This window comes from Patella vulgata, chromosome 4 (assembly GCF_932274485.2).
Source record: "Patella vulgata chromosome 4, xgPatVulg1.2, whole genome shotgun sequence".
NCBI classification, from domain to species: Eukaryota; Metazoa; Mollusca; class Gastropoda; family Patellidae; genus Patella; species Patella vulgata.
In genome coordinates, this window is record NC_065882.2 from 72,764,946 (window position 1) to 72,781,607 (window position 16,662).

General features: G+C 37.5%; 1 protein-coding gene and 1 long non-coding RNA gene across 2 annotated transcripts in view; one reads left to right on the plus strand and one right to left on the minus strand.

The window, feature by feature from the left end:
• The window catches only part of LOC126817475 (A disintegrin and metalloproteinase with thrombospondin motifs 7), a 92,001-nt gene that overhangs the window by 11,571 nt on the left and 63,768 nt on the right, over positions 1-16,662 (minus strand). The window contains exons 4-13 of the mRNA XM_050544473.2: positions 13,722-13,933; positions 11,776-11,859; positions 11,076-11,200; positions 10,258-10,407; positions 9,306-9,449; positions 7,388-7,541; positions 2,862-2,954; positions 2,376-2,521; positions 1,493-1,556; positions 1,037-1,142 (exon numbers count right to left, since the gene is read on the minus strand). Of these exons, the coding sequence (XP_050400430.2) occupies positions 1,037-1,142; positions 1,493-1,556; positions 2,376-2,521; positions 2,862-2,954; positions 7,388-7,541; positions 9,306-9,449; positions 10,258-10,407; positions 11,076-11,200; positions 11,776-11,859; positions 13,722-13,933 (1,278 nt within the window). The remainder of the gene's footprint in view (positions 1-1,036; positions 1,143-1,492; positions 1,557-2,375; positions 2,522-2,861; positions 2,955-7,387; positions 7,542-9,305; positions 9,450-10,257; positions 10,408-11,075; positions 11,201-11,775; positions 11,860-13,721; positions 13,934-16,662) is intronic.
• Positions 4,182-6,544, plus strand: LOC126817476 (uncharacterized). Its single transcript, XR_007679024.2, has 3 exons — positions 4,182-4,394; positions 5,720-5,894; positions 6,434-6,544. It is a non-coding gene; the product is annotated as an uncharacterized LOC126817476 (long non-coding RNA).

Here is a 16,662-nt window from a genome sequence, read left to right on the forward strand (position 1 = left end):
ACAGTGAGGATTGCATGGTATATCTACAATAAAAATATAATTACCAATTATCCATGATTCTCAGATTCAGTTATCCAATATTCTCACAATTATTCATGATTCAATTATTCATCATTCAAGTGAATCAGATTTGCAAGACGTGCTTCTTTCACTTGAGGTCCCCATGTCGTATCCGCAATTTGATCAGAAAAAATGCAGCACATGCGCTGGTTTCGATTTTTAATTTTATCCAGACTCGACTACTGCAATAACTTTCTGTGTGGCATAAACAACAGCCTTATACACAAATTGCAACTTGTACACAATACAGCGGCTAGAATTGTATGTCAATCTAATAGAAATTGCCATACACACTATTGTTAAAGGATTTACATTGGCTTCCAGTGGAAAGCAGAATTAAGTTCAAACGTCTGTGCATAGCCTACAAATGCCAGAAAGGTGAAGCACCAGACTACTCGTCCTCAATGCTTGTTTGTTATGTCCCCCAACGAAATCGTCGGTCCCAACATGAATATCATCTTGTGGGACCCAACTATATAGAATTCATTCAGTTGGAGATGCTTCTCATACACTGGTACCAAACCTATGGCATTCATTACCCTTGTCCTTAAAGAATTCACAATCGCTTAACTGTTTTAAGAAGCAATTAAAGACTCATCTTTTTTCGACTGCTTATTAATATTAGTTGTGTTTTTATCTTGTGATATGCGGAGTGCTAAATGCGCCTTGAGCATTAACTTTAATGGATCTGTGCGCAATATAAGAACTCACTATTATTATTCTTGCAATAAATACATTTTTTTATAATTCTATTCTCAATTACAATTATTGATTATGCTCACAATTATTCATTATTCAATTATTCATTATTTTCACAATTATTAACAAGAAAGGGGGAATAATTGTGTTCTAGACACCCGTCACTACATGACCATTTTGTTAAGTGTAAATCCTCAACTTTGTTTGCTCGGCCATATATTCAGCCGAGGATTAATGTTAGTTTGGGTCACTACCTTTGGAGGAATACATTACTTACTAGGAGTAGGGACGGGAGACCATTCATGTAAACCATTTTTGTATGGCACGTGATTAAACTGTAAACATTGATAATGGCGGAAATCTAAACCATCTTCTGGACATGGCTAAAAACACAAACAAAATAATGTTATAAGGACTTTAATATTAAACAGAATTTTATTCAGTAATGTAAGGGTTAGAGACGGACACAATACGACAATTTGTCATAAAATATTGTTTTAGGGATATGTGAATAAATATCAACATATGGTAAATTAACTACTGTTGATGTCTAATTAATAATTTATATAACATTTAAGACCTAAAGAAGAACCTGCAATGGGCAGATTTAGCTCTTGCATAATATATCTTTACCAATAAACACTAGATTGTTCTGGTGTGACTGGATTTTGCCAAGATCTAGGTAGTGTGAAGCACCGTTTCTTCGCAGTTTTCCTGTAGCCTATTTTCTTACCTTAGTATTACATGTTTTGTATCTTTTTCTCTCACCCAGACAATACCTTCCTCCATGTGATGGCCTGCAAATTAACATGCACAAGTTAGAGTCTATTCTGGGAATATAAACCGGCCTATCAATAATTGCATTCATTTATTTATATCACATACACTTTTAAATTTTTGATTTGTTGGATGGAAATTGCATATACATCGAGTAATTTTCATAAAGTATTTGACTTGCAGTCCTTGATGTGTACCATAAAACAGCCAATCGTTAATGACTCGTGATATGATTGGGGGGGGGGGGGTATAAACAATATTTTCTTCAAAATTTGAAAGGGGTTGACAAATGCAATGAAATTGGGTTTAACGTCCTACTGTTCTGCTCTAAACTGGGCTAATGAAGACGGGCATACGCCATACAGTGTGCTATGAGGGAAATTTTGCCCGGACAACGGTACTACGGCCTACTCTTATATCGAAATTCAACTGTCAAGGGATCTTGTACGCCAATGTGTACATGGGACCTCGGTTTTTCGTCCCATCCGAACGACTAGACAGCTGTCTTTTCGTGGGAACCACGCCCGAAAATCTGGATGAACTTTCTCGGCCAATGCAGGGATCGAACACCCTACCACCAGGCTAGCGAACCAGCGTCTTACCCACTTAGTCACCGTGACCCCCCCCCCCCCCAAAGTGATTGAGGAACAGACATACATTTTATGAACATATATGGTTTGAACTTCAAATTCCAAAATAACTTTATGACATAGATAAGAATTATTTTTTTTTAAAAAAGAGATTGAAGAACAGACCTAGACTATTTAATATGACGATGGTATGAACTTCAAATTAAAAAAAAAATGTATGGCATGAATAAGAATTGAAAATTGTCTCACTGTGGATTTTCGCAATGTCTTTGAGATACAGATATACCAGCACCACAAGTTCTAGAACAGTCGGTCCAAGATCCCCATTCTCCCCATTCACCATTAATAGCATCTGGTCTATCACCAATCTCCACACATTTACCAGCATAACACCACTAGTGAAATAGATTTACAAATTAAATTAATAGTAATACACTAGAAGAGAGAGGAGGGGGAGAGAGGGGGTGGGAGGGATAAGCGGTCAACATGACACAAACTAGATTTTTTAGGGACTAATATGGTTTAATTTTATTTCAATAATTGGGGTCTTCAGGTGTGGGAGAAAACCTGAGCCCCGGAAAAAAACAGGTGGCTGGACAGGCGACCCTTCTCCTTGTAAACGTACAAGATGGAAAATGAAACCAATGATTGACTCAATGACAGACCTTACGATCACACGCGTTCGACCATTCGGCCACCCAACTCCCCTCGATTTGTATAGAAGTAAAAACTAACTTTATTATCACCACATATAGTTCCTTCTGCTGCTGCTTGTAATTTAGTTGAACATTTATTATCCACTCTACACCACAGCGTTGTACAGATATTCTACAAAATTAAAAAGGCTTAATTATTATTCACTCTACTACACCATAAAATGGTACAGATATTCTACAAAGATTAAAATATCTTCACTATTATTCGCCCTACGCACAGCGACATTGATATACAATTACAAATATTCTACAAAATTAAAATATCTTTACAATTATCCACTCTACACCATAAAGTGGTACAACTATTCTAAAAAAATTATTCACTCTACACCATAACGTTGTACAAATATTCTACAAAAATAAAATGTCTTAATTATTATACACTCTACGCCATAAAGTTGTACAAATATTTTACAAAAATGACATGTACAGCTCAGTGGATGCTTAGATCTAGACCCAAGGTCCATTCGCTTGATTTAATATTGATTTCACATAATTGCTTTTTTACTGTTTGCCAGTGTAGTTCGTGTCTTGTCCACATGTCTGTCGACTTACTATTAGAATACAGTTTTAGCCCTTCGTATTGAAGTATATGCTTGTTGTTGGACTTTGCGTGTCTGCAGTTTAGTGTTTTAGCCCTTCGTATTGGGCTCCGCTCTGTTTGCTTACTATACACTTTATTTAGAAATTCTTTCCGGATTATGGACTTACAGCGTTGTGGATGCTTACGGCTGGCCCAGGATCCATTCACTTGATTTGATATTTTTTGTCTGTTATTTGCAATGTCTGAATAGTTGACTGAATAGTTGTCCGCAGTATTGTCTTATCGGTTTTGTTTGGTTTTGCACTTGCAAATAAAGTTGTACAAATAGTCAAAAATGTTAGAGAAGCAGCAGGTAGGATTGAGATAAAGACCCGTTCGTTCTTACTAAGATATTGCGTAGTTGTTTTGTATAAGTTGAGTTTTTAAGCTTTTGGTGGGGGGGGGGGGCTGGTATAAAATACATGTACATGTATTACTAAATTGTTGTCTAAATTCGTTATAAACTATTTTCACAAATTGCAGTATCCCAAGTATATTCCGCTTCCTTGATTGTCTCCTGTGCCGTTTAAATGTTAAATATAACTCGATTAATCCCCATAAACCTAATATGAGATCATTATCATATTTGAACAGGATGGTGTTGTCAATATCCTTAACAAACAAAATATTATCCTTGAGTGGCATTTAAATGGCAATCACTGATTGTACACGTATAACTCACCGACACATTTATAACTTTATAATAACATAAAACAATTTCATCGGTGATTATTTCTCACTTCAAATTTATCTTTCGGAAATTAACCAATTTTAAAGTTTCCGAACGTGGTCGAGAGATATTTGTATAAATACAATGGACTATTGCTATGTTCAGTATTGAATAACCTGTTTCTACCAAAAGACGAACAGTATAACTCAACATAGCCATGCGTTTCTCCGTAGCTGTAGCCATTTTAGCCATTGTTGCAACCATCTTGTTGACTACATGCGAAGCTAGAAGTCCTGTTGGTATGTATTTTACTGTGAATAAGGGTTTGGACTTGAAAATGGTGACGATAATCACGTGACCGGTCATCTTTTCTGCTGATAAACAGTTTCTGTGAAGTTTGTAGAAAATATGAGTTGTAACGTTTTCAGAGTGACATCTTCTATGGAGCGGAATGTACGACATAATTCTTACGCTTCATCAAGTTATGCTAATATTGCTTCTTCAATGAAGTTTCACGATGGCTCAGCCAGTAAGCCACTGACTCGCTAACCTAGTGGTTTTGGGGTCGCTTCCAGGGTTGGCTGAGAAATGTCCTTGGGAGTTTTCCGACGTACTTTCCGCCTTGTCAGTGGAGCAGGGCGGAGGGTCTGTCAAGGATAACTGTCTAGTCGTTCGGATGGGACAAAACACAGAGGCTCCGTGTAGACATTGGCTTGTTGGAATTCGATATAAGAGTAGGCAGTAGCGCAAACTGTATGGTGTATGCCCGTCGTCACTAGCCCAGTCGTAGCAGAAAAGTAGGACGTTAAACCCCATTTCATTTCATTCCAACTTGAATGCTAGTAGCTTCTTACTTACATGGTGTGTTAGCTATTTACACATGTCAAAATGTTAATTTATGTGACTTATATTTCTTAAATATTGCAGTTCGAATCTGGTTCTGTCTTAATTGTTACTTTCAAGTGGCAAACAGCATTGAATTGGATCCTAGTTTATATTTCGATACCATATTCTGCATTTAATGTTTTGGGTCCAATCCATTTGCAACAATAAGCCGGAAACTTTTTTTATTCTGTGATGCGGCGAATTGTTGTTGTCAGAGAAGAATTGTGTAGGCTGTAGAGGCTTGTATTATTCAGATTTTAAATAAATATAGGATTAAAGGAGAAGTTTCTCATATATTTAAATAAATCTAATGGATTAATTCTGTGTAGAAGAAACTTAGCAACCTTTTTCCTAGTACCTGTACACCTAACTTTACGAAGCTGTGTGGTGCTTTTCGCAGAGATACAAACTTTCGATTTCCTTGGTGGTTGGTGAAGCCAAGGCAGCTCAGTAGGTGTGGCGCTGGTGCACTAGCCAGGATATTCCGGGATCGAACCGGGTGGTGACCTACTAACCAGGATACCCCGGGATCGATCTCGGTGGTCCCGGGATCGAACACGGTGGTGGCCCACTAACCAAGATATCCTAGGGTCGATCACGGTGGTGGTCCGGTAACCAGGATATCCTAGGGTCGATCACGGTGGTGGTCCGGTAACCAGGATATCCAGGGGTCGATCACGGTGGTGGCCTAGAAAATTATGTTTCTTTGGCGTGTATTTATATATTGTATTAATTACAGCTAGGCGTATTAATGTGTGTGAGTTAAGAGCAGAAGGGGGTATGTGTCGAGCTTATATGCCCAGATATTATTACAACAAATCAACAGGGAAATGTACCAGATTTATCTACGGTGGTTGTGGTGGAAACGGGAACAACTTTGAGACCAAATCTGAATGCAATCGTGTTTGTCCATGGTAAGTTTAATTAAAATCCGTTATTTTTGTGGTGTTGTATGGTGAACTATAAATGTAACATTTGTTGGCGCCGGTGTACATATATATTGCTTCAGCAATAGTCTTAGAATTCTTGTTAGACTTTAATATAAGGTACTAGCAGAATGCCCGGCTTCGCTCGGGGGTCATAACCCCGAAACCGGAAGTGGTAGACTAACGCCACCTGGCCTATGTTACTCCCCGGTCCGAGCTACCCCTATACCCCAAATTTCAGACTCGGAGCACACCTAGTGTAGCCACCAACCCCGAACAGACAAACGACAGCCACAAATATTAGTATAGATTTCGGTTGAATTGGTCTCTGTCTTTTGTTTATTTTATGTCATTTCCATGAAAATGGAATCGAAGAATTGCGAAAGAACAATACACAGTATGTCAGTCCACTACGTCTTCCAAAAGAAATTTTGGCAATTTTCACAAAACCAAAGAATTTTTGACAGCCAATGACCGTAAGCAGACACTTTCTATTAGTTATTGTTTTGTTTTTGTTTTATTTTCAGAAAGGATAACCGCATCCAGTTAACCCACTGACAGAATAAAAATGATTGATAAATACAATGTCTCAGTTAACCCACAAAATGACAAAATAAAAATGTTTTAACACAACAAAATGTTTACCAGCTGTTCTTATTTTATCCCACACCGAACGAGTGGTGCTGAATTATGCTCGTCCATCAGTCGTTCTGTCTTTCCGTCTGTCTGTCCGGAGCCACGGTGGCTAGGTGGGCAAGGCGGCGCTGGCTGGCTAGCCTGGAGGTCGGGTGTTCGATCCCTGCATTGGCCGAGAAAGTTCATCCCGATTTTCCGACGTGGTTTCCCCTTGTCAGTGATGCAGGACGGAGGGCCTGACAAGGACAGCTGTCTAGTCCTTCGGATGAGACGAAAAACCGAGGTCCCGTGTAAACATTGGAATGCACGTAAAAGATTCCTTGGCAGTTGGAATTCGATATAAGAGTAGGCGATAGTGCCGCTGCCCGGGCAAAATTTCCCTTATAACACAGTCTGGCGTATGCCCGTCTTCATTAGCCCAGTATAGGAGCAGAACAGTAGGACGTTAAACCCCATTTCATTTCATTTCATTTGTCTGTCCGTCCTTCCATCCCAATTTTGTTTCTGGAGCATATCTCATAAAGCCTTCAGGATAACTTCATAAAATCCTGTACACGCATCACGTTGAGTGCCTTTTCCTAAACAGAAATTTCTCCGTAAAGAATACTTTAATGTTTCCATGGAAACAAATGACCGTTGGTATACAATTGCAGATCATTTCAAATAAAGTGTTCAAGATATCTAAACTCACATTTCAAAAAAGTGTAAACATCCAACACAAACGAAAACTGGCAACTTACAGTGGATTTCAGAAGCAACAGCTAGTAAGCAGAGGGTAGGCACTGGCAACCAGCAGCATGGTTGGTTCAAATATTTGAGTATTGACCTGAGAAGATGCTACTTACCTCTATAACTTCAATGCCCTCACATAAAGCAGCATCGTCACTGTACAAGAGTCTACATTGATGATCAGCATCATACATAATACCCGCTGGTTTCGATGGATACTGAAACTCGTTGGTTGTTGGTTCATCGTCCAGACAGAAACCCCAATCACGACTGAAAACATAATTCGTGCAATCAATCTAATGTATTACAGACGATTAAATTTGAGGGCCAAAACATTGAATGTAGTCGTCTGATTCCAAACCGGTTAAAGTTATTTACTTCCCTTTATTTAAACCGACTTCGGCGCTGGCGAAAAACAAAGCACCGCGAATTGTATAGGTATAGTTACTGGAAAAGAGATAGGGGAAATAGGTTTAACGTCCACTCAACACAAACAAACTAGTCCATTTCGGAATTAAGGTATGGTTCAATTTCATTTTGATAATTCGCTTGTTGGTTGGGGATTTTAGCAGTGACAGGAAACAGGAGGATCTGGAGAAAACACACGAGGTTGTTCGAGAAACCCTTCTTCTTTATTCAATGACAACAGACCTGGTGATCTATAGCGCACGCATTAGATCACTCTACAATTCCTCCCCACCCCCAAACAACGCACACACATTACAACAAGCTGATAAAAGGTGTTTTTGATCACGACTAGACTATAAATGGTAACTCTGTTGTATTGAACCATCTCTCCAATACAATGTTTAAATCTTATTAAATTGGTTTGCTTCCAAAATAACGTCTGTTTACAGAAAAAGTTCTTAAAGATACATTATGAAGGGTTAGATAAAGAGCTGGGAATATGCTGAATATTTCAGTCAAATTGCTTCACTCTAAGCCGATAAAATCTTGTTTTAAAATCACTGTAGCCACGATTGTCATTGTTGCCGTTGTCACGCGCTCTCACGATAATTAACAAAGTCTTGTCTATCCATTTCTGCGGTTAATCATCAATGGGCGTTGAACAGCAGATTGGATACAAATCCATTGCAAATCGGACACATAAGATAGCGCCGAGAGTTGATTATGGTCATTTCATGTTAATAGTTTAAATAACATTATCAGGCTTAAAGAAAGACGTGCAATATGCAGATTTAGATCTTGCATTATGTATGTTTAACCGGGGCGTGTTCCGCTTGAGGGTACGAAGCATCAAAGCAGGGGGTACGAGATAAGGTGTCAAATTCAATCTGTATGGATTAGTAATATGTCTGATTGTCGGTGTACTGTGTAAGTACGGTTGAACTTGAAAAACTATTTATATATTCGGTATTTTTTGTACGTATCCATCGCATTGTATAAATAAACTTACATTGTATTTCATATCAATTATTATAATTTAATTTATTTTTTAAGTCATTTTAGACAGGGCGTACGGGGAAGTATTATGAAAGCGCTAGGGTACGCGCACATAAAAAAGGTTAAGAATGGGCATTATTCTAGAATATTGCAAATACCAGAATTTAGACTGTTATAATTTAGGGGGTTGGATGGCCGAATGGTTAGCAGGTGCGCGCTCTATCATAAGGTCTGTCATTGAGTCAACTGGCGTGGTTTCGATTCCCCGGTTGTAGTGACAAGGAGTAGAGTCGCCTGTCCAAAAGACCCCTACGCGCAAGCGAATTATTGAAGTAAAAACTGAACCATGTCCAACCTCGTGAGTTTTCTCCAGGTCCTCCGGTTTCCCCCCACTGCTAATGATGCCTACGCGCAAGCGAATTATTGAAATAAAATTGAACCATGTGTTAGTCCCGAAATGACCTAGTTTGTGTCGAGTGGACGTTAAACCCCATCTCTCTCTCTCTTATAATTTATAAACTAATATACAAATCAACAATTAGTATAATTAACATCTAATTAATGGTAACAAATTATTGCCACTTTCAGGTCGAATTCTTAAATTCAAACATAGGATAGATAACAACTTACTCTAAGAATTTGGTGATTGATTCTCTGCTGCAAGCTGACCAAGCCATTGGTGTACTGTCAGCTACAAGGTGAGGAGCCATTACGTACTGTTTATCTTCGGGTGAAGCACACTCACTATCTTGTAGATCATGTTTCATACCAAAACTAAAAATGACAAGAAAAAGGATAAAGGATTCGCGATTCGTTAGTGGGGGTTAACTTCCGCTTCCACCGAGGGTGGTAAGGCAGAGAAATGAGAATAAAAAGCTTGTTGTTCATTAGTGGGTATTAATTAACCTCTGTTTCGACCGGGGGATGATGTCGCAGGCAAATGTTTTCTGGTAAATTTGGAAATGAAAGCCAGTCATGACTGAGATGCAAGTCCAGCGTAAGGTAAGAACGGTAGAACGTAATGGCAATTTGCAACCACTATCACCGTAGTATTATACAATGCATGGAACCTTGTTAGGACCCCCAGACCCCTACCATTTCACCCGCCCAATCTAAGAAGTGATAACTAACGTAAACTTATCACTACTGCTGGGGCATTTGGATAATAAGTTCTGACTGATCTACGTTGTCATCCTTGATCCGATCTAGAGAACATTGTGCGCTAGCTGGCAGTAGGACAGCAGGACCAACTGCGATTTTGGCTCACATTTGTCCTTTTATCAGGAACTGCTATACTACATCATATTTGATGGGTGATGCATTATATCTGTTTGTCAATTCGCTGAAAAACAACGCAAATTTACAGAGCAGGATTTACCTATTTGTGGGTCCTAGGCCACACTCATCAGTAGCTCCCCAAATCTATTTAGAAATGTAGTCCAATCCTGAAACAATATTATAGGCTGGCACGCTGTTAGACAAAGTAGTTTCAGTGTTCCCAGATACCGGTGGTCCCAAGGCCAATGACCTACTATCCTTGTATCCATGACAAACATTGACATTTATGTACTTGACAACTTACTTGTGTCCTATTTCATGAGCTATGGTAAAAGCTAGAGCTAGTCCTGTATCTTCATCTATATTACACGATCTGTGGGATTGACATAATCCTGCTACCTGAGCTAAACCTAGAGTACTACACGGTTCATTCATACGAGAACAAATATTATGTCTGTAATAATAGAAAACATAGAGAAGTTACCAATGTATGTATACCAAATTGTTTTTGTACATCATACATTACAGTCATTATCAGTGTTGATAAACATATGAATTATGTCTTTATAAAAAGCATAATAAAATAGATGTTTTGACGCAAGAGAAACCAAGCTTACGTGGTGATATGTTTTAGTATGTCTACGGGCTTTGGGAATATCAGCATTTAACATACTGATGCGTCTAAAAGTGAACAGATGAATTCCTATATAATGCCCTTTTTTTCTTTCTTTTAAAGGCAACATAAAAAAATTCATCTGCTCACTGGTTTTAGATATTATCAAGGATCCAGTAAGGTGGTTTCAGTCGGGTAATGTGTCATGGGGTTCCTTTTATTATGTAAAAAATTGATAATTAAAACATATTAATTGATTCTTCCATAATAGATTTTAGCCTCGTGTACACAACATTGGCGTGCACGTAAAAGAACTCTTGACAATTGGGATTCGAAATAAGAGTAGGCCGTAGCGCCACTGTCCAGGCAGAATTACCATCATGCCTCACTGCATGGCATGTGCCCGTCTTCATAAGCCCAGTCGATGCAGAAGAGTGGGACGTAAAACCCCATTTCATTCTGTTTTAATATCCTATTAATATCATAACATTCTGTGTGTTTATAATTACCTGGTAAGAAGTAGGGCTACATCGTGATGATTGGGATGATCTTCACCAGGGAAATTAATTGTCTTCTGCCATTTACAAAAACTACGTAATGAATTATCGGCATGGTGAGTGATTGTTAATGTTTCCTGGAATAAACATTTATACAAAGAAACTTATAAAAGTACTGCCATATAATTGAGATTTCTCCATGGAGTTGGGGTTGCCGAATTTGAGTTTAGTTCTAGTGGCAACTGACGAGGGCAACGGTGGCTCAGTTGGTAAGGGCGTTGGGTCACTAACCTGGTCATCCGGGTTATATACCGGTGTTGGGAGAACGTTCCTGTGGATTACCGTGGCAAGGAACAGTGTCTAGTTGTTTGGATGGGAAGAAAAACTGATATTTTCGTGCACGTAATAGAACCCTTGACATTTGAAATAAGAGTAGACCATAACGCCGCTATGCTGGCACACTCCATAGCGAATGCCGGCCTTTTTATTCAGGTTAGTGTAGACAAGTAGGACATTAAACCCATTTCCAGTTCAGTTCTTCACCCGATGACTTTTAATTTAAAGGGAGATAATCGTGACAGCTTTACCGTTAACAATTATCATTCATTCACTATTTGCGGAAACTTATTTGAATTAGTTGTGTGGAATATAACATGGAAAGTTATTTGAATTAGTTGTGTGGAATATAATTTGGAAGTGGATGACAATCTACCTGATCATCTTCAAGAATCATTATTCTAACAATGGCTATGTTAACAGCGTTACCAATAGTAGCATCATGAAACATCGTAGCTACCTGAAAATAGTATATATATACAAGATAAATAGTTTGTATTCTGAAACAGGGGACTTGGGTGGCCCAATTGTTTAAAGCATGTGCTTTAGATCATTTGTTCTGTCGTTGACTCAAGTGGCACTGTTTCGATTCCCTGCTTGTACGGGACAAGGGGTATGGGCGCCTGTCCAACCTCGTGGGTTTTCCCTCGCTGAATAAGACCCATATTATGCTAAGTACCTCTACTTCGTGGGTACCATGCGCCACTTCGTACAGCACAAACCAGTGATAGGTTTATCATTGTCAAGGGGTTTTCCATGTCAATCTGTTTCCTTAAACATAAAATCAGTTATGTCTCAACGTTGGCTCTATTTTAATTGTCTTGCCAATTTTATTACAGTAAGGGCGAAATTTTCTTACCATATTCATTACAATTGAAGGCTGTAATTTTCATACAGAAACAAATTCTTTTCTTATCGCATGCATTGCAATAAGGACGTAATTTTCTTATAATATTCATAACAGTAAGGACATAATTTTCTTACAGTGCTTATTTCAGTAAGTACGTAATTCTCTTACCACATTCATAAAAGTAAGGAGATAATGTTCTTACCATACGCATTACAGTAAGGACATAATTTTCTTACACTACTCATTACAGTAAGGATGTAATTCTCTTACCATATTCATTACAGTAAGGACGTAATTTTCTTTCACTACTCATTACAGTAAGGATGTAATTCTCTTACCATATTCATTACAATTTAAGGCTGTAATTTTCATACAGAAACAAATTATTTTCTTATAGCATGCATTGCAATAAGGACGTAATTTTCTTATAATATTCATAACAGTAAGGACATAATTTTCTTACAGTCCTTATTTCAGTAAGTACGTAATTCTCTTACCATATTCATAAAAGTAAGAAGATAATGTTCTTACCATACGCATTACAGTAAGGACATACTTTTCTTACTCTACTCATTACAGTAAGGATGTAATTCTTTTACCATATTCATTACAGTAAGGACGTAATTTTCTTACACTACTCATTACAGTAAGGATGTAATTCTCTTACCATATTCATTACAATTTAAGGCTGTAATTTTCATACAGAAACAAATTATTTTCTTATAGCATGCATTGCAATAAGGACGTAATTTTCTTATAATATTCATAACAGTAAGGACATAATTTTCTTACAGTCCTTATTTCAGTAAGTACGTAATTCTCTTACCATATTCATAAAAGTAAGAAGATAATGTTCTTACCATACGCATTACAGTAAGGACATACTTTTCTTACTCTACTCATTACAGTAAGGATGTAATTCTTTTACCATATTCATTACAGTAAGGACGTAATTTTCTTACACTACTCATTACAGTAAGGATGTAATTCTCTTACCATATTCATTACAATTTAAGGCTGTAATTTTCATACAGAAACAAATTATTTTCTTATCGCATGCATTGCAATAAGGACGTAATTTTCTTATAATATTCATAACAGTAAGGACATGATTTTCTTACAGTCCTTATTTCAGTAAGTACGTAATTCGTCTCTTACCATATTCATAAAAGTAAGGAGATAATGTTCTTACCATACGCATTACAGTAAGGACATAATTTTCTTACACTACTCATTACAGTAAGGATGTAATTCTCTTACCATATTCATTACAGTAAGGACGTAATTTTCTTACACTACTCATTACAGTAAGGATGTAATTCTCTTACCATATTCATTACAGTAAGGACATAATTTTCTTACGCTACTTATTACAGTAAGGATGTAAATCTCTTACCATATTCATTACAGTAAGAAGTGAAGGACGTAATTTTCTTACACTACTTATTACAGTAAGGGCGTAAATCTCTTACCATATTCATAACAGTAAGGACGTAATTTTCTAGATCTTCGTTTTGATAATATTTGGTCATAACCGGATCGATGACAATCAACGTTTCGACATATTTCTCTGTAGATATTGAACGTTTTCGTCGACTGTGTTGTTTTGGTTCTTGTTTCGGACTGTGGTTGTTGTGGTGTTTCTGCCATCTTTCTCGGCGTTTTATAGCTCGATCTGTTTCATCTAAAATAAAAAAGATCATCATTTTTTATTAATGCATTTATCCATCTTGATTAGCCCGGATGGAACAAAATGAAATGGGGCTTAACATTCTACTTCTCCGCACCGACTGGGTTATTGAAGACGCGCACGCCATGCTATTGGGAACATTGTGTACAGACTGCGGCGCTACGACCTACTCTTATTTCGAATTCCAACTGTCAATGGTTCTCTTACGTCGGTTTTTCGTCGCATCCGAACGACTAGACACTGTCCTTGACAAGCCCTCGTTTGCGTACAAGGGGGAAACCATGCGTGCACGCTGGAAAATCCTGAGGAACTCTCTTGGCTCACACTGGGAGCGAACCCGGGCTATCCTGATTACTCACTGAGCCGCCGCGGCTTTATATATCTAAGACAACCATAGTGATAGTAATTTCGCTATCCTTTAGTACACATTATAGTCCATTCTTCATAAAGGTATCTTTAAGTACAAGTTATAGCTCATTCTTCTTAAGGGTATCTTTAATGCTCATGTGTGCTCGATTACATGACAACAATGTGCAGTCTTCTCATTAAAACAGTACATATCTTGACTTCTAAAATATGTGAACGACCCGGCTTGTTATGAATTGTTTAACAAGATAATTAAATTAGAAAAAGGGCAGGTTAAAGTTGAGCGTGTCACTGTGACAACTACATAATGTAACGTTAGGAGACCTTATCAAAATCAATGGTTTCCCCTTGTCAGTGGTGCAGATGGAGGGCCTGACAAGAACAGCTGTCTAGTCGTTGGGATGGGACGAAAACCCATATACACATTGGGTTGCACGTAAAAGATCCCTTGACATTTTCAATATCCCGGTTGGTGCAGAAAGGTAGGACATTCTGCACAATTTCATTTTACTTATAATACAATGTTTATAAAGCAGCAAAGAATTCGTTCTGATGATTTCACCAAAAAGATAACAACAGTCATACTTAACAACACTACTTCATTTTAATGACGTTGATGTTGATAACACGATAGTGATAATTTCCTTGCTGTCGATTATGTGAAGATAAAAATATATCTACCATATATTTTATTATCTACAGTAGTTCAGTATACATATACCGTGTATGATTTTATCATAACTTGTGCGATTAATTAAGTGGGCGTTAATGTATCCTAATTAAAAATATCAAGTTACTAATTACAAGATTCGGAAGTTGAAATTATTCATAAAAAGGTACCTTGTCCTTCGGATGGGACGGGAATTTGAGATTTATACATGTACTTGTTGACTACAGAACAAAACATCCCTTACAGTTGGAATTCATTTATTTCATAGCACACTGCATGAAGAACTACGTGGCGTGTGCCCATCTTCATTAACAATGAATGAATGAAATGGGGTTTAAATTTCTCTCTCTCTCTCTCTCTCTCTCTCTCTCTCTCTCTCTCTCCCTCTCTCTCTCTCTCTTATAGCACACTGCATGAAGAATGAAGAACTAAGTGGCGCATGTCCGTCTTCTTTAACAATGAATGAATGAATGAAATGGGTTTAAGTCTATCTCTCTCTCTCTCTCTCTCTCTCTCTCTCTCTCTCTCTCTCTCTATATATATTATGAATGATAATGTGTAGAGTGATGGACTTTAATGGCAGATATAATGTAAACATAACTATTAGGTAGTTAACCAATTCTTCTCACAAGAACATTTATATGCTACTTACATTCAAATATCTGACACATTCTGGCAAGGCACCAATTTTTTTAAGAGCAATTATGCCATTTAATGTATTTTTTGTGCATTATTTGGCACAAAGATTGTTTCTTTGGAATCTTGAATAAAACTTCAGATAACAACAGAATTAACACCAAAAGCGTCGACATAGTTTTTATTTCCTTCGAATTAAACAATACCTTTGTCTTACTTTGTTCGCTCTTTTAAAGATTCAAAACTGTAAATTACATACAAATTGGTGCCAGTTTTTCAAGACGGGTTGTCAGGCAACGACACATATCCCCACAGCAGCTAAGTCGTCCTAGCTGTACAGGAAGGGGATCGCATAGTGAATCTTAAAAATCTAAATTTTAATACTGTATATCATTGGCGCGTTGAAAAGATTCTACGAGATGATCAAAGTTAATAGATTTTATAGAATTATTTTCTTTTCACTTGTCTGGACAATGCAAAGAACTTTCAGGCGGATCAGATGATCTAGCATCGTAACTCGAGATGTAATTAACGGAAATTGCTGAAAGTCAACAGACGTCTTTGTTTGTTTCACTAATTTAAACAATGCATTAAATAATGTCAAGCAAATCAGACCAGACGGCAACTTTTGTAGTCAGAGAATTCACAAGATTTTATAAAATGAATAAGGGCATTAACTCTAGAAGTAATAAAAGGAAATTGTTGAAATCTAATTATCATCTATATTTCACTATTTTAACCAATATACACTCATTTCCAGCAGATCGAACTATAGCATTTGTCAATACGATTCTTTATTTCGCTAATCCAAACAATCCATAGACATTTCAAGCATACTCATTTCATATTTTTGTCGATAAAGCATTCGCATGATTTAATAAGGTAATCAACTCTAGAAATTGGACAATGTATATAAATTTCAAGCTGATCGGGTGATACCTTTTGTCGGCCCGGCGGACGAACGGGGCGACGGGCGGGGGCGACGACAATATGCCTATAGGACCACATTGCAAGCGCAAATTCTGATAATTCATTGAAGTTCTTTCTAGAA